This window comes from Artibeus jamaicensis, unplaced genomic scaffold, assembly GCF_021234435.1.
Source record: "Artibeus jamaicensis isolate MK-2021 breed Jamaican fruit bat unplaced genomic scaffold, CSHL_Jam_final scaffold_3222, whole genome shotgun sequence".
In the NCBI taxonomy this organism is placed as follows: domain Eukaryota; kingdom Metazoa; phylum Chordata; class Mammalia; order Chiroptera; family Phyllostomidae; genus Artibeus; species Artibeus jamaicensis.
In genome coordinates, this window is record NW_026522038.1 from 4750454 (window position 1) to 4775335 (window position 24882).

The 24882-nt window shown below is 43.8% G+C and overlaps 1 protein-coding gene across 2 annotated transcripts in view; it reads left to right on the forward strand.

Moving 5' to 3' along the window:
• Positions 1-1354: 1354 nt before the first annotated feature.
• Positions 1355-24882, forward strand: part of MCUB (mitochondrial calcium uniporter dominant negative subunit beta) — a 94344-nt gene continuing 70816 nt past the window's right edge. The window contains exon 1 of one of the 2 annotated variants that reach the window (XM_037156048.2): positions 1355-1641. In XM_037156048.2, coding sequence (XP_037011943.2) covers positions 1546-1641 — 96 coding nt within the window. In that variant the 5' untranslated portion in view covers positions 1355-1545. The remainder of the gene's footprint in view (positions 1642-24882) is intronic. The other variant, XM_053657045.1, reaches the window with a different exon arrangement.

Sequence of the window (24882 nt, forward strand, 5' to 3'; positions counted from 1 at the left end):
TGTCATAGAAACCACCATCTTTTTTCAATAAAGAGATGATCATCAGGAGAGATTTGCTACTTGTTCCAGTGTTTGTCAGCTTTGAATTACAGATAAACAACAAATGATTTAGTATAAGTATATCCCAAATATTTCATATTTCTTTTCAAAATGAATGTGACCCATTCAATAAATATTTGGGACATACTTAACACTAAAACAATTTATTAGTTGTTGATCTGAAATTCAAATATAACCAGGCCTCGTGTGTTTTATGTAACAACTTACTGTAAGTAAACTATGTGATGGTTTGGATTAGGTTGCTCTTAAATAAATGGTTGATGCTTATTTGCTATCACCAACAAAAAGTCTTCAAGATGCCCTGGCCAAGTGGATTGGCCGGAGTTTCCTCCCGTATCCCAAAAGGTCCTGGATTCCATTTCAGTTAGGGCACATACCCGGGTGGCAGTTTCCACGCATCACCGAGGTTACTCTCTCACGTGGACACTTCTTCCCTCCCCTCCCCTCCCCTCCCCTCCCCTCCCCTCCTCCCTTCCTCCCTTCCTTCTTTTTTCTCTCTCTCTCTCTCTCTCTCTCCTGTCTTCCTCTCTCTCAAATCAATGGAAACATCTCCTCAGGGGAGAATCTTAAAAAAAAAGTCTCTAAAACAAAGCATATTTCCCAGGTGTTGGGAAGACTAAGTTCCAGTTCTTTTAACAATTAAAAGCATGCTTCAAAAAAGAAGCCAGTGAGGTTGTAGGACGGTCCCAAGGAGCTAGGGGTGAGCCACTATCTGGCGAGTACGACACCTCAGGCCAGGCAGAGATGGGCCTCACAGAGATGGGCTTAGGGTCCATCGACCCCCCGCGGTCACTAGCAGCAGAGATCAGCCAGGGGTCCAGGGGTCCAGGGGCCCAACCTCTAGACAGACCTCCGATGTCCCCCCCTTTTTTACCTTAAAAAATTTTTTTTCCCAGTAGTTACTGATTTGAGAGAGACAGACAAAGAGGCAGAGAGAAACCTCGATTTGTTGTTCCACCCACCCTGGTTGACTCTTGCATGTGCCCTGACCGGGGATCAACATGCAACGTCGGCGTTTCCCGAAGGAGGACGCTCTAACCAACTGAGCTAAGTGGCCAGAGCCGAAGGGCCCCTCTCAGAACACAAAGTTACCAGCGAGCTCCGACTTGTAGCTCTCCCGCTCCCCAGGTGCGGGCAGCCCGCTGACACTGCCGGGGCTTCGGTGGGCGGGCGGAGGGGAGGCCGCCCGGCGCCGCCGGAAACCTGCGGTGCGTAGGGCGCTTAGTCCTCGCGCTCTTTCTCTTCCCCCTCCCCACTTTTTTTTTTTTTTTTTTTGGTCGGAGGAGAGAAAACAGTCTCGCGCTGGGGTGTGCGCACAGACGAGAAGTGGAAGAGCGGCACACCCTCCTCCAGCCCGCCCAGGCAGCTTCGGGCGGGGAGCTGGGAGGCGGGAGACGCGGAACGAGGCGGGGCGCCCTCGGCGAGCTCGTGCAGCCCCCAAGTCGAAAAGGCCCGCAGATCTGGAGGGAGCCCCGCGAGGTCAGGATGATGCTCCTAAGGTGCTCCCGGTCCTGGCACCCGCGGCGGCCGCAGACTCTCAACACCTCGGGCCGCTCGGGGCCGCAGCCGCTGACGTCCCAGGTAAGACAGGCGGGCTTCGCGGCTGGGGTCTCGGGGGCAGGGGCGGCGGCTGGAAAAGTTTGTTGGGAGGCCACTTCTGTAGAATGGAAGCCGAGTGGCCGGGAAGTTCACTTCGTTTTCGCGCGCTGGAGGATCCGACAGTGGTCGCGGGGCAGCAGATGCAGGGCCGGGGTCGCGCCCGGGCCGAAGTCAGGAGAGGCCAGAGGTTTGGAGGCGCGCGTGTCGTCACCTTGGCCTGGTCGGGATGCCGGGACCCTGGGGCGTGCGGCCCTGGGAAAGCAAAATACCCCGGGAGGCGGTTTCTCCGTGTCCAGACAGTGATCCGGAGTTAAGTTTCAGAGCCCGCTGTGGCCCCGGCGTGGTAGTCAGCGCCCGAGGGTGCTAACGTTGAAGCCCAGAGGACTGACTGCTCGAGTGTGGACTGTGGTCGGAGTGACGTTTCCAGCCTGAGAACCGCGAGCCCCTCCCCTCCCTGGAGGGAAGAATAACTCGCGTTTTGCTTCGAGAGCCGAGAGGGGTGAATCACGAGCGTGTGCTGTGAGTAACAGTTGGTCTGACACAATGGCCTCGTGGACCATTGCTTGTGGATGCGCACTGAAAAAGACACAGGAAGCAGGGGGCAGTGCTGCGTGTCACTGGGGCTGTGAGAAGGAGCCCGACCTCAGCCCACTCAGTAAAGACAGCCTTTCAAAAAGAGCCTTCCACGTGTGTGGTTCCGAAGGGCATAGTTTCTGAGCTGTAGTTTGTAACCCACCCCCACACCCACTAATTAGTTTCAGTTGTCAAAGAGAAAAATATTTTTTATCTTTTAGCTGTGCAGTTTGAAAGAAAAGCAGAAAGCAATGCCATAGTCTTTTCACTTTCACTTCCTGTTTATTTGTTCCCTGCAGCTATCTCAGGGCTTCAGAGATTGGATTGATGCAGGAAATATTTAATTGCATTTTTAAAATGCCTATCCTATGTTTGAAAGAGACTGAGGAAGAGTCGTATTATGTAACTAATACCTAGGAAGGGGGGCTGACTCCTTAAAATGTAAAATGGTAGATTTAATAGGGTAATTGGAGAGATAGGCTTTTCCACCTTGTAAATTGTACTTTTTTATAAGTGTAGCACTTGACTGTCAAAGACATACCAAACAGTAAAACAACACAATACAAGGAATACCCTTCACCATACACTATTTAAACATAAATGAATGATTCGATTTTTTATTACATCTAACATTTTGAGTAGAATTTTTATGGAACCCCAAACTGCCCTCTCTCATATTATCAGTCCAAGCCCTTCCCCCCACCCCCCGGGTGTCCCTCCTGATGGTACATCTAGGGTAGTGCCTTAGCACACTCAGCAGAGGGGAAAGACCAGTGATGTTTGCAACCTGACAGCTTGCAATGAGTTGTCATTAATAGTATCTCAAGTGAGTATTCCCTATTATATTTGGCCTTTTCTGAAATTATGAGTGTGCCTTATAGGAATTTAGTAATTTTGAGAAATACACAGTTTTCATCCTTCATATGGTAGGTACTCCAGTGTCTTTTTCAGGGGCAGGGTGGGGGTTTGAAATTGATTCGTTAGTGTAGCAAAATTGCATTTCAAAGAGCACATTGCATCTGGAGCACAAGAGAGCAGGAACATGTTGTATTACATTTGGCCAAGGCTGGCCCAGTGTCCATGGTCACGACTTGGTGGCAGCACCTGCGCTTGTCAGCACGGTTGTCAGGGTAATCTGTGGCTCCTGCTGGTTTTCCCATCCTCCAGGGCTCAGCTGTGAGTGGTTATGGCACCTGGCAAATGCTCTCCCATAGAAAGCCCTGGCGTGACTACACCTTTCTTAATTTTGGTTTTTTGCTGTTTAGTTTGAGAAGCTCCCTGATATGATTTCAAGAGCTCCATATAGCATTTGAGTCCCTACATAAACTCTGTTAAAAACTTAAAACAATCAAGTGTATTTTGCAGAGAAGTTTAAGTATTAAGTGTGCCTTTTTAAACTTCTAGAAACAAAACATGTATTGTTTTGGGTCCCACCACCAAATGTTAATTCACAACTTGTTTTCATCTTTTGAATTGCATAGACATGTCACTCTTGTGTGACACTTTCCTACCATTCTGTCTAGTGCTTGTAACCGGCATATTGAATTCACTCTCCTGAGGGGAGAGATTGGTCATCTATTGGTGATATTAGTTACACTATAGAAAAGACATTTGATACTGTGGTCTCAAAGTAATTCTAGAAAGACTTGTTTATTAAATATTAAACATTACCATCCTCCTAATACTTAGATATGAGTACTAGATTTTTTGTTTTGTTTTAGGTTTTACTGTTTATTGAAGTTTAACAGTATTAGTGCTGTTTTGCAGCAAACTAAGCTAGGAAACTGTTTGGCATTTTGGTAGGTAAGTATTTGTTGAATGAGGTACCTATGAGATTTAAGGTAGAAAACCTGAAGCTAACATTAGTTGATTTAATAGCCATATGAACTAAATGTGTTTACATCACAGAAGAGAAATGAGCATTTAAGTTAGTTGGTGTTAATCTAACTGGGACACTGAGGTGCAGACTGGCCCCTGCTCCGCTTAGCTCTGTGAACCCAGCCAAACCATTCATTCTATTTGGGCCTGATTTGAAAACAAAGGGACCTGGTCAAAATAACGACTAAACTACAGATCAGCTGTCATTGAGAGCTCCCTGGAATCTAGCTGAACAGAAGGCCTACAGCACTAAGGGTATAAAGGAGAAGCCACATTAAGACTGGTAGGAGGGGTGGAGATGCGGAATGGCTGGTTGCACACCCATGTGTGGTAAATGAAAATTGGGAGGGATGTCTTGGCTCTGGAGGCCCCCTTTGAGGAGGGAGGGGTTCCAGCCTCACAACAGGCTCCCAGCCCAGGGTTCCAGTGCCAGGAAGAGAAGTCCCCATAACCTCAGGCCGTAAAAACCAGCGGGGATTGTGGCTGAGTGAGATGGAGGGCTAGAGTCCCAGGCAGTTTATCTTAAAGGGCCCATGTGTAGACTTACTCAGAGTCCCTCTCAGTACTCGGGTAGAAGCTCAAAAAAGCATGGGACACATGGGGAAGAAATGAAGTGTCTGTCATCAGGGTAAGAGTCTGGAGGGGCAGCCTTCTCCCAGACAGGAGTGCTGGCAGAGGCCATTGTTCTTTTCTGAGACCTTGCCGCACAGAGCTGGCAGGTGGACACCATATCTGAGTCTCCATCAACCTGTCTATGGTATTTTGCTCTGAGCTGGTGATTCCCTGAGACCCCACTCCACCAACTTGCAGGTCTACCCAAGATGTCTCAAGTAGTTTTTCCATACGAATGGCTTGTCTTAGCTCATGCTTCATACTTCCCTAAAACACGGTGTCAAACTCATTCTCACCAGGGGCCACATCAGCCTCTCGGGTGCCTTCAAAGGGGCGAATATAATTTTAGGACTGTATAAGTGTAACTACTCCTTAACTAAGGGCAAGGAGCTTGGTGCTGCCGCCGGGTAGAAACAAGGTGCCGGGCAGGATAAAACAAGGTGGAGGGCTAGATTTGGTCCACAGGCCTTGTGTTTGCCACCTGTGGTCTAAAATTTTTCAAACAAGCGGCACCTGGCATCGGCATGCCCCATACCTCTCCTTAAGTGGCTCTAGGCCTGGTCCTGGCAGCAGCTGGCCTTGGTCCTCAGCTTGGCCTCACTTAGGCTCTGCCAAGCCCAGCATGAAATATTCAATGAGATGAAAAGCAAAGACCTACAACTAAGATTCTCTATCCAGCAAAACTGTCATTTAGACTTAGAGGACAGATAAAGAGCTTCCCAGACACGAAAAAGTTAGAGTTCATCACCACCAAACAGTGTTATGTGAAATGTTAAAGGGTCTTCCTCAAGAAGAAGAAAAGAAAAAATCTAAAATATGAACAATAAAAATGGCAATAAATATATATGTCAACAGTTGAATCTAAAAACAAAATAAATGAACAAACAGAACACAAACAGACTCATAGATACAGAGAACATGGTTGCCAGATGGGAGGGGTTTGGGGGGATGGGTGGAAAGGAGAAGGGATTAAGAAGTACAAATTGGTAGTAACAGCATAGTCATAGGGATGTATGTAAACTGCAGCACAAGGAATGTAGTCAGTAATATTCTAATAACTATGTATGCTGTCAGATGGGTTCAAGATTTATTGGGATGACCACTTCATATGTAATGTAATGTCTAATCACTGGAACTAATACAATATTATGTAAGTCAACTATAACTGAACAATAAAAAATGATTTTAAAAAAGAAAAGAAAGGCACTTATCTAATTGGTCACAAAAGCCTTTTCTATGGATAAAACTGCCATTTTTTAAATTTTACCAGAGATATAAGTATGCTATTGAATACAATATTGTCCGTGTCAGATTGGTTCTCTTGATGGCTGAAAAATCCTCTTTTATGGTCTTAGATGGTGAGTAGAGTGGCAGTTTTACCCAGTGGTTGTAGTAACTTTTTTCTTTTAAAAGAAATCAAAATTTACTTGATTGGGTGAGCAGGTCATAACAGAATAGATTGAGTTTCACTCTAATACTTCCTCCTGTTATTATCAGTGTTTTCGTCTGGGAAATGTTGCTGATTCCCTAGCATGAGAACCCTATCACCGTGACGTAACGGGCACTTTGAGCTAACCTGCAGGTTGCATACCGATGTATAATAAAACAGCATTATATAAGACATATTCTAGCACTGTCTTCTATCTTGACCCTGTTTAATTTACCACAGTATTAATTTTCCTGGGTTTCAAAACATACCAGCTCTCTGTTCTCTGAGCCATGTATTTAGACCGTGTATTATTGGACCCCTGGCCAAATGTTTTCACCGAATTTTCCACATCATCACCCCTTCTAAGAAACATCCCTGTGAAACGGGACAGTTAAAGATACCCTTTAAAAGGACTCATGGCACAAATTGCTGTCTAGTATCAGAATTGCTGAGTTTCTCCTGAGTGGATGTGGGCTTTCTTGTTCAGACAGTGAAGTGTGTAGCCAATGGTGTTCTCTCTCTGCACTTGCTGCCAGGAAGATCGGGGGTCAAATTTTAGATGCACCTTCTAAAAATTGTGAGAGAGAGACCTTATGATATGTATTTAATGTGTTTGCCATACTTCCGGTTTCATCTACTCTGCTGTCATTTTTTCCTCCATTTGTGTCATCATCCATTTTTATATAATCGCGTTTTAATGGCAAACAGTGACACATGAATAAGATTTTAAGACATTTTAAAAATCAGTTCTTTGATGTTTGAACAAACATATTGTAAGTAGTTGTGGGTCAAAGTGTGGAAAACCAATCTCTTTCTTGTTCAAGTAGTTTCCTTGTTGTTTTGCCCATAGAAGGTGCCCGGTATTGATTGCATTGAATCGAACTGCTGTAAGAATTTAATTTTGATGCTGGCTCTCTAAAGGAAATGTGATGGCACTGAACTTGTTCACTCCCCTCTCACCCTCCTTTTTTCCTTCTTACTACCCTCACCTGCCCTAAATCTTCCTGTTGCTACGATTCCCACCTGAGTTAAAATACAGTTTGGGACAACTGCCAAGGCCTGTAAATCACTTTATTCTGAGAGTTTCCTACAGTATTTCGTTAATTCAAAAAATGGTGTTATTTGATTTTAAATTATTTTTTACCTTAGTTACAGGTCTAAGCTTTTGTTTGGCAGCTCTTTTGGGGATAGATAATTAGATTTTTGTCTGGAATTTAGAATATTGCTGAGAGATGGCATATGAAATCTGCGTTATGAACACTGTCCACTGAAGAGAATTTCTCTGAATGGATTCGAGGGCAAGAAATAGGGAACAGTGAAAAATAAGGCAAGAGATGGAGCTACAGTTGAAATATCTGTAGCCTGTGAGCAGAAACAAAAAGCGAGGTAAAACATTAAATCTCATATCAAGAAACTGACAGGTGTGCAAAGTATATTGTGTCAAATTTTAAGGAGAGAACTCTTCAACCTTGACAAGGATCAGCCCACAGTATGAATTTTAAGATACTGAGATTGAGTAGGTGATTTGGTTTGTACAACTGCCAGAGACACAGGTGGTGATCCTATTCTGTTCAGCTCCTCTGAGCACTCTCAGCTATTATTGAGAGATGTGGTAGGAATATTTTTATAATGAATGCATTGCTCACGTCACAGGTCTGGGACCTAAAGATGAATTAGCTTATTTTCAACCTCGTAGGCATAACAGTGAATAATGGATGCCGTGAACCTGACTGGAGGAAGGAAGAAGGTGTCGTTCTTTTTCACAAATCCCTGTTATTTTCCTGACTCTTTGTTTGTAGGTGTGTTTGTGTTCACTTTGGCTGTCTTTTTTGCTAAACATTTTGTTTGTCTTTGGTACAGCATTTTTCTCTTAGCCTGCATAGGATACTTAAAGAGGGGATTTTAAAAAAGTGTTAATAAATAACTGTTCTTTCTGCCGGTGATGCAGCTAGAATAGAAGCACGCATTTTTATTACAGAGACTGACAGTAATGTGACCATAAACCTGGAAAAAATTACTTTTAGAAAATGTTTCACAAACAGATCAACATGGCATTGGCTGACTAAGGCCTTGCTAGAGGATATGCTTGTAACGTTTTATAGTCTGATAACTCCTTCCTATAACTCTGCTTCCACAATGTTTCAGATAATGTATAATAAAGCAATTTTTACTTTTCAGGAGAAGGCATGGCTTCTCATGACCTTGTGCATATCCTGTTACGGCTTTGCTATTAGTGAAGCCACCGTGAGCTCGCTGCAGTCGATTCAGAAATCCTGTTCTGGCCTCAGCCCTCCAGGCACACTTTATGTCCCATGCTTTCCGCAGCCCACAGTCAGCCCTGCGGGACTGATACTTCCTCCCGGGGCTGGTCGTGTATTTTCACCCCTTCTGCTTAGTGTTTACGGTGTTCCCAGGTGGCGTTGTCTCCCTCGGTCACCCTCTTGAATTCTCTTCCTGCTCCGAGGCTGAGTTCCAGTGCCCACTCACCCCCACCCCACCCCAGTTTTGAGGAGGTCTGTGTAGGTTTCGGCCAGCAGGAGCTGCACGTTCTTTTCCACTCGCACAGCACTTCGGCACTCCCCTCATTTCACCACGCATTATAGTTAGCCGTGCTTCTGTGACCCCCACCACCGATTCCCCCGGCACTCTTTCTCCTCTTCTCCGATCGCCTCTGCCCTGCCACAGCCAGCGCACAAGAAAAGCCTGTCGGGTGGAGGAATGAATGAATGAATGGATGATGAGGACTCACATATTATATAGACTTCCTCCATGGTGTGTTCTCTTCAGGTCTTACCTTCTCAGTTTCCTCTTTTCCACTTAATCTAGCCAGGGGATCACCTAAAGCCTTTTAATCTGTTTTTTGTGATGTGAGCCTTGAATAATTGGAGATTTTTCAAAAGTTAACCAAAATCACCTGTATACATACTGTGTTTTTCATGAAAAGAAAGCAGTAATCTTAAATCTCATTTTGGTTAATTGCTGTATTTCCACATCAGGATTTTTGGAAGACACCATTAACATAATGTAATGAAACAGATGCTGTAAGGTCAGCCTGTTGGATGAGTACCTCCTTGCCTGTTCTGAAGTGCGGTGTTGATTCAGGAGGATTCCACGGGAAGGCGACCCTTGTCTCCACAGACAGGGGCTGTCTACATGGGGCACTCAGAGCATTACATCTGGTTTTGCATTTGTGAAGTGCTGTTTTGTGATTGCCAAAAATGGTCTGTTAGTACTGAAAGCTTAATCATTAAAACTTAAATAATTCAGGACATTTTAAAAATCAATTATAAAAAGACTTATTTGTAAGATACAACTTCTGGACAAAATATAAAGTTAACCTCTTGTAAAATACAGCCCTGCCTCACAAAAGGAATATAAATTTTGATCAGGAAACAGCAGCTCTCTTCCTGTAATAATGCCTCCATTACTATCCAGAGGCAGAGTGTACTTTCCTTTGGACGATGGAGTGGCCGTCAGTGAAATGATCACCTGTTGGTCCCCAGTGCTTAGGAATGGGTCAGGAAGGGTGGCCCTTAAGGAGGATGTACAGCAAAATTTGTTGAATACAGTTGAATGTTCAGATACTGGATAAGTAACCCCATATAGAGTTTGTCGTTTATTTGTTTTACTTTTACAGCCTAAAATCTGAGGCTTTTGAATGTGAATAGGGACTTCTTAAAAGTATGTAAGGCTCAGCAGGGCCTGTGGCCATTGTGCCGATATTTCAGGTTTTGGTGGCAAAATGGATAAGCAGGATGGTAATGGAGGTCCCCACTGCCACCCTCACCAACTCCACGAGCTGGTTCCAGCTCGATGCCTAAAAATGGTTTGATGGGAAGTTCGGCTTCTCTCTCCCCACCCTGATTGGGTGGGTCTGCTTTCCCATGCGGATGCCTCTTCTCATGCTTTCGGTTCTTCATAGCTAAGTCCTAGTCTGTGACACTTTAATTGCCCACAGTTTTCTTTCCCCAATGGTGGGTTTTGCCTTTTTTTTTTTTTTAAATAAGAGAAAATTTATTTAGAAAGTCACAGAGAAGAGAGCCATAGAAGACACGGGCTCAGGAAACAAGTTACAGAAGCAGAAGAAGAGCTGTGGGAGCTTAGGAGAGAGAGGGGTGAGGAAAATGCACCTGGGGAAGGGGTGAGAAAGGGGGTGTGCTCCAAAGAGAGCCAGGCTGGGGCTTCCATTTTGAGGGTCTTTATTTGGAGGTTCAGGGGAGGACCCCAATAGAATATTCATCAGCCTTCCAGTTGTGTCCTTTCTGGGTTGTGTCTCTACTGATTGGTCAGCACCAGGGCAGAGTGGAGGGGGTGGTCATTAGTCAGTGCAGCTGGTCCTGATGCCAGCCGTGGTATCTCTTGTCTGGTTTTGCTGCTTTTCTGGGCCTGGAGCTGGGGATTTGTCTTTGATCTAAGCCTGAGATTCCAGTGGAGGAATGGTGGTGGCTCACGCTAAGACTGAAAGTTTGTTTTCAGTTGGCTCATGAGGGTCAAATAAATATCAGAGACAATAAATACTAAAAGGATTCAGGGAAAGGACATTATTTTATGTTGAAGAGGTGGGATTTCAACCAAGCTCTGAGAGCAAGCTAAAGGTTTAGCAGACATATTTCAGCGGGAAGATTGGGCCCAAGTACACAGAGTGGAGCCCGAAGTGGAGTTGGGGGTCTGGTAAGAACCCTGTTCAGTCTGATCAGCCTGCACGAAGTCTTCCCTGTGAAGGGCGCTCTTTGGTCTGACTTTGGTTAGAATTTTTGAAAGACAGTGTCTTAAAATCTTACAGGACTTATGTTTATTGAATTAAACTCTGTCACAAACTATTATCCTGTAAAGAATTATTTCTAGAAAAAACAAAATCTCTGTTCTTACTAGTTTGAATAATTCTGGGCTAAGCCACACCAAATTAAATGGATTTCTTGACTACAGACTTCTAGGAACTCTTGGGCATTGGTACAGTCTAAGAGTGAGAAAGAGGTTGATCGCAGACCTTTTTAATTCTAAAGCATTCCTAGTAACTTCACCCAGAAAAGTGGCCACGCAATACAATTTGGGAGACATTACATTAACAAATTAGAGTGGGGATGGATTATGTTGAAAGACACATGGACTGCTGTTAGGTCCAGCCTTACTTTCTGAGGCCTAACTAATATTCCAGCTCTGGTGTGTTGTAGCAATCCTACATGCTACATTCTTCAGCCTTCTTTGCAGCCACCAGGTGACCAAGTCCTGGATAATCCTCCACAGTATGGAAGTGCAACTTTTAGTTTATGTCCTAAATTAGAAACCTAATTTCTCCCTTGCACCCTTTTCTCCCTCCCATGGGCTGGAATACCTGTGTGGAAGAAGTGAGCCAGCTGGACCCTGCAGGGGCATACAGCCCTGTAGGTGAGGGTGGAACAACTAGATAGAAGGTCCCCAGATTGCTGGATGACCTTACTGTGTCTTACTTGCCCTCAACTGCCTACCTATTAGAAAAGCAAATAGATCTCTTATTTGAGTCTTATGTATTTTTAGGTCTCTCTCTCTCTCTCTTTTTTTAGATTTTATTTATTTATTTCTAGAGAGAGGGGAAGGGAGAGAGAGAAGGTGAGAAACATAGATGTGAGGAAATGTTGATCTATTGCCTCTGGTACACGCCCCAACCAAGGACTGAACCTGCAACCCAGGCATGTGATCTCACCAGGAATCACACTGGTGACTTTTGGCTTTGCGGGATGACACCCACCCAATGGAGTCACACTGGTTAGGGCTTTAGGTCTCTTTTTAAAAGTAGCTTGGCTTGTCCCTTATGTCAAGTGGAGGACCAACCCAACCAAAAGTCTCTGACTGGAGAGGTTAAAGCAGAAGAGCAGAGACATTATGACATGGATGCTGTGGGAGACTCTCAGAAAACAACACTACAGAAACCATGTGCATGAAACAGAACAACAGCCAATAAATACATGGACGTAATGTGCCTTACAGAGCATAACAGTTTACCTCCTGCTCCCTCCACTTGTCACCCACCAATTCTGTTTCCAGTTAAAGTCTAGCTTTGAACTGACCACTTCCATAAGTAAATGCTTTCCCGATTACTAGATAGAAATCATATTTCCTCCCTGCATCTGTGTGTATCCTTCACTCATTTTACTCTTCATTTGGTAGTCGTACACTCTCCCTTGTATCCGGGCTTTTTGTGTTTCGATCTCACCAGCATGCCAGCCTCCCCCATTTATTCTCCTAACTTCTGAAGTGCAGGTGTCTTATATCTTTTATATTTTCAGGCATATTATGTGTTTGTGTTTCTCTTTCCAATTATATTTTATTGATTATGCTATTATAGGTGTCCTAATTATTCCGCCTTTGTCACCCTCCACCCAGTACCACCTACTCCCTCAGGCAATCCCCACACTACTGTTCAGATCCACAGGTCATGGGAATAAGTCCTTTGGCTACTCAGTTTCCTATACTGTACTTTATATCCCCAGGGATATTCTGTAACTACCTATTTGTATTTATTAATCCCCTGACCTCATCACGAATTCCCCCATAGCCCTACCTATCTGGCAACCATCAAAACACTGCGTATCCATGATTCTGTTTCTGTTCTTCTCATTTGCCTAATCTGTTTTTTAGATTCGATTGTTGATGGATATGTATTTATAAGCCATTTTTTGTTCATAGTTTTGATCTTTTTAAATAACTCCCTTTAACATTTTATATAACAATAATTTGGTGATGATGAACTCCTTTAGTTTTAGTTTTTTCTTATCTGGGAAGTTTTTAATCAGGCCTTTGATTCTAAATGATATCTTTGCTGGGTAAGCAATCTTGGCTGTAGGTCCCTGCTTTTCATAACTTTGAATATTTCTTGCTAAACCTTTCTAGCCTGCAAAGTTTCTTTTGAGAAATTAGCTGCTAGTTTTATGGGAATTCCCCTGTATGTAATGAACTGTTTTTTTCTTGCTGATTTTAAGATTCTCTCTTTATCTTTAACCTTTGGCACTTTAATTATGATGTTTCTTGGAGTGGGCCTCCTTGCATCCATCTCCTTTGGGACTCTCTGTGACTTGCATGTCTATATCCTTCACTAAGGCGAGTTTTCTTTCATTATTTTTTCAAATGATGAAAGACAATTCATTAGACAGTTTTCCTTGTTCTTATGGATTCTTTTTTCTAGTCGTTCTGATTGGTTGTTTTTTCTTCCTTGTGTTCCAACTTGATTTGATTCTCAGCTTTATCCACTCTACTATTGATTCCCTGTAAATTGTTCTTTATTTCAATTTGTGTATCCTTCCTTTCTGACTGGATCTTTTTTATGGTGTTGAGATCCTCACTAAGTTCATTGAGCATTCTTGGAACAGTGTTTTGAACTCTGCATCTGATAGATTGCTTATGTCCATTTTGTTTAGTTCTTTTTCTGGAGTTTTATTCTGTTTCATTTGGGCCATGCTTCTTTGTCTCCTCATTTTGACAGCCTCCTCGTGTTGTTTCTGTGTATGAGGTAGAGCTGCTATGACACTGTGTCTTGGTAGTGTGGCCCGATGTAGTAGGTGTCCTGTAGGGTCCAGTGTCACTGCCTCCTCCCCTATCACCCAAGCTGGGTACTCAGGGTACACCCTTCTTGTGGGCTGAGTACTCCCTTCTCTTGTAGTTGATCCTTGATTGCTGTTGGCAGCTCAATGTGAGGGATTTACCCAGTCCAGTCAGCTGCAAGGATTGGCTATGACCACTTATACCAGTTTCTGCCTTCCAAGGATGATCAGCTGTGCAGGGCTAAGGTGGTGGTGCTCTGATGTGATCTGTAGCTGTCCACTGGGTACATGGGCTCTCAGGTTTCCTGGGTGGTGCAGGCCAATGTCCATCCCCACTGCGTTCTGCCTGGGACCACCCTGCCTGAGCAGTAAAGCAATCTGGGGTGGTTGCTACTTGTGCAGGGCTTGGAGATTCCCAGGAAAAGCCAAACTGTGAATCTAGGTCGGCTGCTGCTAGTGCTGGCACTGAGGCCACTTAGCAAGAGGTATGGGAGCTGGTGGCTTGCTGAGGCCAGCTGTTGCTTGTTTAAGAGGATTTAGGAAGTCGTGAGGCATGAGCCAAGACTGGCCATTCATATGGAAAAGACAGTTTTCATAGCTTGAGCGGATCCATAAGTTGGGTGTGACAGAGCCTCAGAGATCTCCAGAGAGGGGCAGACTGTTAGCCAGGTTGATGGGGTCTCAGTTATGGCACCCACCTGCTGGCTCTTTGGCTTCATGGAGGGAGGGTTTAGAAAAGGGACAGTAGCCTCTGCCTGCCTTTCTGTCTGGGAGAAAGCCGTCCCCCAGCTCTTGCCTTGATGCCAGACACTCAGTTCCTCCCTATATGCCACTTGTGCCTTTCAAGCTGCTACGCTGGTGCCGGAGCTCATAAGCAATGAATCTGAGTAAGTCCAGTAAGTCCATGTGTGGGTTCTTTAAGAGGAACTGCTTGGGACCCCAACAGTTTCTTCCACTGACTCAATCCCTGCTGGTTTTTGCAGCCAGAAGTTTTGGGGACTTATCTTCCTGGCACTGGAACCCTGGGTTCAGGGTATTGGTGTGGGCCTGGGACTCCTTGCCCCAGAGATGTCCCTCCTGAATTTTTTTCCACCACATGTGGCTATGGGACCAGCCCGTTCTGTGTCTCTGCCCCTCCTACCAGTGTGGATGGGTGTGGTTTCTTTAAATCTGTAGTTGTCAGATTTCCAGTTAACTTGATTTCTGATGGTTCTGAGTGATGGTCGTGGTGTAGTGTAGTTGTAATTTTGATGTGGTTGTGTAAGGAGTCAAGCCATATTTACTTATGCCACCATCTTGACTGGAAGTGTTCTTTGTGTTTCTTATGCTGCCCATACAGATGCTTATAGTGGTGCTAAATGATGAGGCCTAAGAAGGTAGCTGCCACCATCTTTATGAGCAATGGTGTTGGTCTAGACCAGGTGCTGGTAAACATCTCCCATAAGGGTCCAGAAGCAATTATAGAGAACAGAAATGAATGGGCATGTGTGTGTGTTCCAAGGAACTTAGAAAATGTCAGTAGGCCAGATCCGGTTCATAGGCCCTAGTTTGCCAACCCCTAGTCTGTAGACTCTGGACCAAAATTTTGGTAATAGTAATGGATTCTGTTTTAGAAGATGAATCTGGAACTGGCAGTGCAGTGTACGTTGAAGGGGATGAGAAGTGAGTCACAAAGGACCAGTCACGAAGCCATGGTTACTGTGCATGAAGCTGGAATAACAACAATGGGTACAATGCAAACACAAGAGGAAGGTATAAAGATGTTCCAGGAACACAGCAGATTAGGGCATAACCAGGGGGCCATAGTGCCTGGCAGGTATGAAAGAAGGAAGAGAATGGGAAGGCTGGGACTAAGGTAATGAGTTGCTGCCCAAAGTCAGAAGAGCAATGAGAACCCTGTGGTAAATTCTAATCACTATGGGTCAGTGACACAGTGCGGGTAATGGTGAAGAATCAGGCAGGGAATGTTCCAGAGGCAGCGCCCTGGCACAGGAATTTGTTTCAGTAGGTTTATTTCTCTTTGGAATTATCATTAGGCCCTGGTACAAGTTGTCTTTCATCCGAACCCAGCATTAGAACTTAGTGTGTATATGTTTTTCCTCCCCCTTTCTTTCCCAAACCCTTTTTTTTTTAAAAAGAAGAATTCTCTGCTATTTCTGTTGGCTAGAGTAAGCTATGTCTCTGAAACAAAAGACTCAACAATAATTACGCTTCCATATTCTTTAAAGCCAGCATTTCTTTCCTTGGGAAGTGTTCTGAGGCGACCTTTTCAGGTCAGCAGCAACTCTGCTCCACACAGTCATTGAGGGACCCAAGCTGACCAGTTCTGTCATCTCCAGCATATGGCTTCCAAAGTCAAAAGAGCCTAGAATGTACATTTAGGCTTACAAAGTGTTAAGGCTGGGCCTAGAAAGTCCTATAACACGTCACATCGCCTGCTCATGTTCCACTGACTCTTCCATTGAATGTGTTGGATGGCCACATTTAGCTACAAGGGGGCCGAAGATGTTGTCCTAGCTGGGAGCCACATTCCAGCTAAAACCCGATTCCTGTGGAAGAGGGGAGAGTGGATTTTAATGAACTTCAGCTGTTTCGGCCTCTGTCCCTTTGGCCAGACACAGGGCAGTTTTGCTCTTTCGCAGCCACTTAATTTCCAAGGCTCCAGTGAGCTTCATTTATATGTGTTCCCTGCCAATGGATATTGGGAAACAGGGAAACTTCATTTCCTTCTGGTAAATGGAAATGGTAAAAGCGTGGCATTTTTAATTTGGGCTAGAACAGGAACATTTGACACCTTGCTGGGCTCATTATGTGCTGCCCTGCGGCTGTAACTTGTTAGGAAGGGGTGTAGTCTCACTTGTACACTCTCGGCAGTGGAAGAGAGAGAGAGAAATTCTAATGGTTCAGTTAGAATTTGCAGCCAGAACTCAAGCTTATGCAATGACACCTGGTCAGGAGGAAAAGAAATATTATTGAGAGAAGATGCTGACGATGTGGTTCTAGGAAAGGACTTCCTTTAGAGAAATTGTAGTGATTAATAGCTAAAGGAGCAAAGTAGTACTTTAAAAAGTATCATGTGTATCTAGTGTATGAATTTAGTGGCATTTTAAATACAGTCTTAAAAGAAAATCTGAAATTGATGCTTATGGTGCTTAAAAGATGCTAACTCTGCTTTAAGAAAAAAAAATGTGCCTTAATCAAATCCTTTGGTCTTATATACAGGCCTTTAAATTTCAATTTGTCAGGCTTGGATATCACTATTGATCAGTGTTTTAACTGCACAACTTTGATTGACTTTGAGATATTAGAATTTTTTACCCTCCAGTGCTTTTCATGTACTTAAGTATAATTGTTGTGTTATATAATGGAATGATTAGATTGCCATAAATACATTCCTTGAACTTGGACACTATATGTAATTGTCAGTGAAACATAAATAAGACTTTAATGAAAGAGTGGTCCAAAGGGCTATTTTACATATATAGTAAGACATAAAATATATATACTGTCATACCTCAGTACTCGTTGGCTTCAGAACTCATCAGACCCCGTACTTGTCACATTCTGAGGAGAAAAAAATGTTTCAGCATTTGGAGCTTGCTCGGGACTTGTCACACTTGCTAGAACTTGTATGAGTCATGACGCTGCCCTGCAAGAGAAAATACTTCATCTTCAGTACTCGTCGGTTTCGACATTTGTCACGAGTTCTGGAAAAATTAACAGTGGGTACTGAAGTACCACTGTAATAGGAAATATATATAATTGGAAATATATAATATTATCACTCATATGCATGTAGTATGATATTATGAACTGTGTCTGTGTATGGCCTCGTAAGGTCAAAACAAATAAGGTCATGCTAGGTCCTATGGAATTGTCTTTTTCTGGAGGTTTATTACGCTCATTCCATACTGTAGCCGATTAAGCCTGGCCCTGGCAAGCATGTGTCACCATTGCTGTAAGAGCAGTAAAGGAAAACCAATTGAGCATTGCTACAGAAGGCAGGGTTTCTCTCTCTCTCTTTAATTCTTACCCGAGGATATGTTTATTGATTTGAAAGAGAAAGAGAAGCATCAACTGATTGCCTCCTGTATGTACCCCAACCTGGTATCAACCTGAAACCTAGGTATGTGTCCTGACTGGGAATGAAACCTTCAACCTTTTGGTGCATGGGATGACACTCCAGCCAACTGAGCCACCCAGCCAGGGCCAAAGGTTCCTCTAATGAAGAAAAAAAGTAGGATGAGTAGATTTTAGCTCAAAGGTTAGTCATGTGCAAAGAATCCAGCAGTACCAGTTGGCCCACAAGCCACCACCGGTGAATGCTGGATTTCCAGAGCACCAGCGTGGCTCCTGACACACTGCTCTACTTACGAAACTGTTTGTATATATTCTGGCCATTCACCAATGGGTAGACTACTTCTTAAAATCCAGGACTCTTAAGTTACTAGGAGACCTCGGACAGAAGCTAGAGAAGCACTGGGGAAGGCTCCGTGCTGCAAGAGCTTGCTCGGTGAAAGCACCAGAACCAGAACTTTCTTCCTTCAGTGTCTCTGCATCATCCTCTACTAAACTCAAACAAAACTCTAGTGCCAACCAGAAAAGGAACAATATTCATCGGGGCCAGACCCACTTTCACAGAAAAGTCAGGAAGGGTGAGTTTGGAGCTCACAGGCAGGAAACTGGTAACCATCACAGGAAGGCTGAGGCAGCACCTGTGCAGCACTTGGCCGTGGCAGCTGTGCTCACGAGCACGGCCAGCCTGGGGCGGGCACAGTGGGGTGGGGGACAGAGGCCATACTGTGGCAGGGGCACTGATGGAGGAGTGGTCATTTCGATATAGTGATGTAGTCTGGACCAGAAATCAGGGAAACAGCACTCGAATGTTCCAGGAAGAGAGAATCCGATGCAAAGTGGAAGAGCTAAGTCAGAGAAATCCGGAAAAAAGAAAAAAAAAGATATGAGACACACAGGAGGAAGTTAGAGTGAACAGATGGGAGGATCCGGGGTGGATTACTGAGAAACCAAGAAGCGGGCTGACGGAGGGCTATAGGGACCTCGGTCAGGTCCAGATCAAAAGTGGGAGGTCAGCTGGGGTGACCTAAGATTCCTGTCATCACTGCATGTTCTGTGAGGTCTCTTAAGTACCCAGTCTTTGATCTGCCACAGTCAGGCGCTGCTGAAGTCTGGAGATCGATGAACTCAGGTTGGCTAGCTAAAAGTTAGTCAGTCCACTGCTGTACATCCCTCTCTGCCCACGCCCTACCATCTGCTTACCCGACTAAGAAAAAACTTTGGGTGTTTGGGGTGTCCAACCTGCGGCCCACGGGCCACATGCAGCTCAGGATGGCCATGAATGCGGCCCAACACAGAATCGTAAATTTACTTAAAACATACTGAGATTTTTTTAGTGATTATGTGTTGCAGTGTATTTATGTGTGGCCCAAGACAACTATTCTTTCAGTGTGGCCCAGAGATGCCAAAAGGTTGTAGTATTATATGATTTTATTCTTTCTGTAAAGGTTTGGGTTAGAATGTTTGCTGTGAGGCTTCACCTGGAAGCAGCACAGGTGTGCTCCTCCTGATTGTTGTTCATTTGAGCTTAAACACAGATGCTCCACATGTGGAATCCTCACTGTAATGAACCCAGGTGGTCTCATTTGTTTATTCTGTGTAGTGGGTTGTGCCACTATTTAAACAGTGAAGTCTGAGTTTGTGCTGGTGGCTAAGCACTGTGATCTACAGTTGTTATGCTTGCAGTTAATGTGGAAATATCAAAGTGTGACCTCTCTTGAAGAGAAGTGATATTACTTTAGTGGACCTTCGGAACTGCTTCAGGATGAAGTATCTTAATATTTATAATTATCCTGCTTATTTAAAGCTATTAGTAGAAAAGGTCTTTCATAGGCACAAGAGTGGCCATTAGAACTATTACTATTTTATTTCAACATAGTGATGTTCTTGGTTTTAAAACTTTAGAAAACACCTTTGTGGCCTCTGTTAGTCATCTTGCTTTTTGGGGGTAACTTTACTCTTAAACACACGGTTACAGCAAAGTTGGCCATCTCAGTGGGACGTGACTTTCATCCACTGTGCCCGACCTGGGGATTCGGAATTGGGTCTAGGATTGCTGTCTGTCTAGGTGGCTCTTTCGAAGAGTGGAGTTGTGGAGTTGGAGCTGATTGGTAGTTCTCGTTTTCTACTATGTGGACCAGGAAGCAATCAAATCGTTTTGCAGTGATAAAGCTGATACTAACATGTCAGGAAAGGAGAAATGAAATAGGGATCAAGAGGACTTTGCACCCTCAACCTGAGTCTTCATTCCCTGGCTCTAGCCCATTCCTGAGGCTTCGCTGATCCTTCCGTTTAGGCTCCACGAGAGACATTCCTGTCCTGCGAGTAAATCTCATTCTTGCTCAACTAAACTAAGTCAAGGAGAAGCTTGTTCCTTTCACTCATATAACAAAAACGTGGATGTGATCATTCAGACTTCTAAGAAAAACACTAAGATCTTGATAGAAAAATGGACAAAGAACATAAATGATTCTCAGAAAAGGAAACTAAAAATGCCTAAGAAACACATGAAAAATAGTATCACTGATAGAGAAATGCAAAAACAACAGTGCAGTAGATATCACTACCATTTTTTAACATATCAAATTTGCAAGGAAAAACAGGTAATAAGTATTCAAAGCGTAAAGCATGTCATGATGTGAGAACTCTTCCGGACTGCTAGTGAGAGTTGAAGTGATTCTGTAATTCAGAGTCCTAGCAGAACACAGGTGGGTCACTCAGATAAGGATAATTAGAGGAGAGTTTGTGTATAAAGGAGTGTTCACAGATGTGGGGGGGCAGGGGAAGCACAGGATGGTGCAGGGACGCTGGGCGGAGTGGGGGGCTAATGGGCCAAGGCCACCTTGAGGGGAGGGCCCACCCAGATCGTCACTCAGAAATCAGGTCCTATTGTTCCTTTCAACTTTCACCTTCATTAAAACTAAAATTGCAGAATTCTCTGTCTTACCGATTCGGGCTAAGACTTCAGGTACTTTATTAAATCATTTTAAACGAAGAGGCTAATTTTTTCAAAGTCAAATTTCTCAGTATTGTTTTCCTTTGTATACCAGCAGCCACTGAAGTCAGCCCTCCTTTCGTTCAATAAACATAATGGTAGCTAATACATAGCTTATGCTGGACGCTGAGTTACCTCACTCACTCAGTCTCCATAATAAGGAAGAAGTCAGTTGTCCACCTTCCTCTGCAGGGAAATACCCAGTTCTTCCCTACTATGTGCTTCTTCACCATGAGTTTTCTTTACTATTACTCACGCTCACTTCTGCTCCTTCTGGTCACCAAATGTGTGGAGTTAAGTCTCCACCACCAGCTGGGCATCGTTTAACTCAGTTCTGACACACACTACCTGGCAGCAGGGCCAGCACTCATAGGTTAAGGGTTAAGTCCCACAAAACTGCTGCCCTCCATGTCACATACATTCAGGTGCCAGTCACAAACCCAGATTATCGCCGGTGCTTCTGACCAACTGGCTATAGTTCAGAGATTTCAAGGACATTCACCGCACGTCTGATTAATTTACTAGAGCTCGTCATAGAACTCAGGAAAACATCTACTTACATTTACCAGTTTATCTAAGTCTATGATAGAGGATACAGATGAACAGCCAGTTGAAGAGAGACACTGGGGAGGTCACCAGCGCAGGAGTTTCTGTCCCCATGGAGTAGAGTGTGTCACCCTCCTGGTGTGGCTATGTTCACCGTCCTGGAAGCTCTGTGAACCCCATACTTTTTGAAATTTTATAGAGGCTTCCCCTCACATAGATGAGATCAATTATTAACTCAGCTTTCTTCCCCCTTCCCCTCCCTGGAAGATGGGGGCAGGTAGGGCTGAAAATTCCAGGCTTCTCACCATGGCTTGGTCATTCCAGGACCAGCTGCCACCCAGGAGCCCACCCAGAGCTGCCTCGCTAGAACAAGAGATGCTGCTAGAGCTCTTATCACTTACAGATGAACAGCCAGTTGAAGAGAGACACTGGGGAGGTCACCAGCGCAGGAGTTTCTGTCCCCATGGAGTAGAGTGTGTCACCCTCCTGGTGTGGCTATGTTCACCGTCCTGGAAGCTCTGTGAACCCCATACTTTTTGAAATTTTATAGAGGCTTCCCCTCACATAGATGAGATCAATTATTAACTCAGCTTTCTTCCCCCTTCCCCTCCCTGGAAGATGGGGGCAGGTAGGGCTGAAAATTCCAGGCTTCTCACCATGGCTTGGTCATTCCAGGACCAGCTGCCACCCAGGAGCCCACCCAGAGCTGCCTCGCTAGAACAAGAGATGCTGCTAGAGCTCTTATCACTTAGGAAATTACCAGGGTTCTAGGGGCTCTGTGCAGGAAGCAGGGCAGAGACGTTATGTAAACACATGTATTTTTGCTATTATCTTACAGCCCCTCATCTAAGCCCTGGGAGATAAACACATGTATTTTTGCTGTTATCTTAAAGCCCCTCACCTAAGCCCTGGGAGACAGGCGCCGTGGCGGCCCTTACTGAGCAACTAACGAAGCAGCAGAGCCTCGCACCAGGCCTGCCGCCTCTCAGGCCTGCGCTCCCCACAGCTCTGCTTTGCTGTCCACGAGTCTTCTCCCTTTGAGAAGAAAATATAAAACAATATCTTTCCAGGCTTTGATTACGCTGATTCAGTTGAAAGAGATCTTTGAACACACTTGATTGTTTCATGGTCACTGAAACGGATACTTGAATTCTGTTAAGAGCTGTGAGATTAAATTTTAATGCACCACCAAGGGGGACCTAGCATACTGGTTTCCTGTGGAAACTTGTTTACGATGTTAAAGTGTAGTTTCCTAAAACCTTTAAAATTTTTTTCCAAATAAATAAATGGCTGAATAAAGGTCCAAATAAACTGCCTTATTTTTTTTTTTCCTTCCAAAGATGCAGTGGACTTTCAAAGAGGAAATTAAGTAAATTAGCATCAGTTAGTTAAAGGAGACTTTAATTCTTTGCAGTCAGTCAGCGATTTCAGATAATCCCAAGATATTGGTCAAGGAACTTCAAAAGACAATTTGGGTCAGCATGATATTTTAGAGGAAGGTTATAGCAAAATTATAGTTAAACTAGTACATGGCTCCCCTGCCCCACCAAAGATAGTCCGTGTCTTAAATTTTAAAGCTATTCTTTTAAGTACTCATCAGATAACCCATTCTAATATAGTTCTTGAAATTTGAGAAGATAAGTGAGGAGCAGAGCAGAGCAGTCCAGCCCGAGATGGGCCTCACCCGAGAGCCACCTCACAGCCACGGTGTCCCACCGCTGTGCTGCTTCGTAATTGAGCTGGGACACTATGGAGCTGTCCCACAGCCGTGCTGGTCACTCGGCTCTGCTGTGTCACAGCTGAGCTGCTTGCCCTGAATCAAGTTTCCTTCTTCACTGCACCAGACTGGCCATTCCTGCTGGCGTTGAATTAACCCCAACAGCCACTGGTTGACAGTTCGCTTAGACTCGACATTCTTGGAGGTCAGGGACCCTGTGTGACACTTTTGTACTTTGAAATGCAGTTATGGATTAGAAACATAAAATAAGCAGTTGCTTGATTTCTACTTTTCCTCCATAAGCATATTTTAGTTGGGACTGTGGTTAAACCTTACATTTAAAGCAAAGCGGGATCACCATGTAGAGTTTTGTGAGCTTTGTGCTTATTAAAGGGCACTGCATCTAAAAGGGTGCGTTTACCTTGGAGACATTACAAATAGGTACATTTATGGCGCGTGTGTCTGAGGGTGGGGAGCTGCCTTTTCAATTCACTTGAAGGCAGTGATGGTCAGCCCAAACTTCCAGACCATTGCCTCATAGAAGAGATTTATGTATTACATTCTATTTTAAATTTATTCAGAAATTAAATAAAAATAAAAATGATAATTGAACACTGACCGAAAATGGCAAATCAGAAGAGAAATAATGAACTAAGTCCCTGTAAAGACACATCAACTTTTAAAAAGTTACTTTTACGACAGCTTGAAACCAAAGTTTATGGGAAAAGAGAGTATTCTCTTAAAAGATATATTCTAGATTTTAATAAGAAACAGTGATTAAATGACTAATTTAATAAAGCAATGTTTTGCTTTATTAAAGCAATGTTTTGAGTGTTATATAATTACAGATCATACGCAAGTTTTTCTAAGAAGTGAGTACATATAAAAATAATAGATATAAGTGTATGCTGAAGCTTTGTAAATGAATTAAATTCTGAAGTATTTCTTAGATGTTGTAAGTAATTTTGCTTTTTAAAATTGTACTGAAAAAATGATCCAAGTAGAAATGAAAACTTGTTACCTATTTCAGTTTCTAGATTTGAAATAATTAGAAGAAAAATTCTAAGTGGCTAGTGGCTATAAAATGACCTCAAGTATAGAAACTTGTAAAGAGTTGCAAAGAGTCCTCCTGAGGAGCAGATCTCAAAAGTTCATTTGCTTGCCATTCAAGAAGTTGGTTTTTAAAAACTACTTAGTTTAGCAGTAACCTTCACCTTTTCAGTTGTAGAAGCCTAATTACAATTTTGCAGCAGTCTCTTCACTTTAATTTTCTACCTATAGCGCAGTGTGGAATTGTGGAAGAACGGGCAAGAATGCATCTTTAAAAATGTACCATTTATTTCTCATCTGTAAATATATTCACACTAAAGGATGATGCATCAAAGTGAGGGCGAAATTTGCAGCCAGTAGACGTGTTTCTCATTTTTGCTGTAGTCATGCAAGTTGTCAGGTAACTCATTCCGTTCACTTGGGCAGCGGCCAGTGTGCTGCTGTGGACGGCAGTGGGAGTGAGCGTGCTGTCTGAGTCCCTGAGCTCGTATGGGTTTTGCTCTTTCAGCTAAACGGACATTTCTCTGTTTTCTGTTGAGCTTTTCATATTTGCACTCTGATGCTAAAATTATCAGCTTTTAGCAAAGTTGGAAATGGCCAAGTGAAAGAAAACCTTTTTTTTACCCCCCACCTCCCCAGTTGAAGATTCCGTCTGCTATTTTTACCCCTTACGAAGGGTTACATTTCTTATTTCAGTTCTAACAATTTTCTCCTGACAAAATGAAGCCTTTCTCTTGGGTAATAAGTACAAAGTAAGTCCTCCTGACCTCTTTTCTTGTCGTGCCTATTAGAGAAGAGAAGGGCCCATTTTTATGCCTCACCACGATAGCCTTCC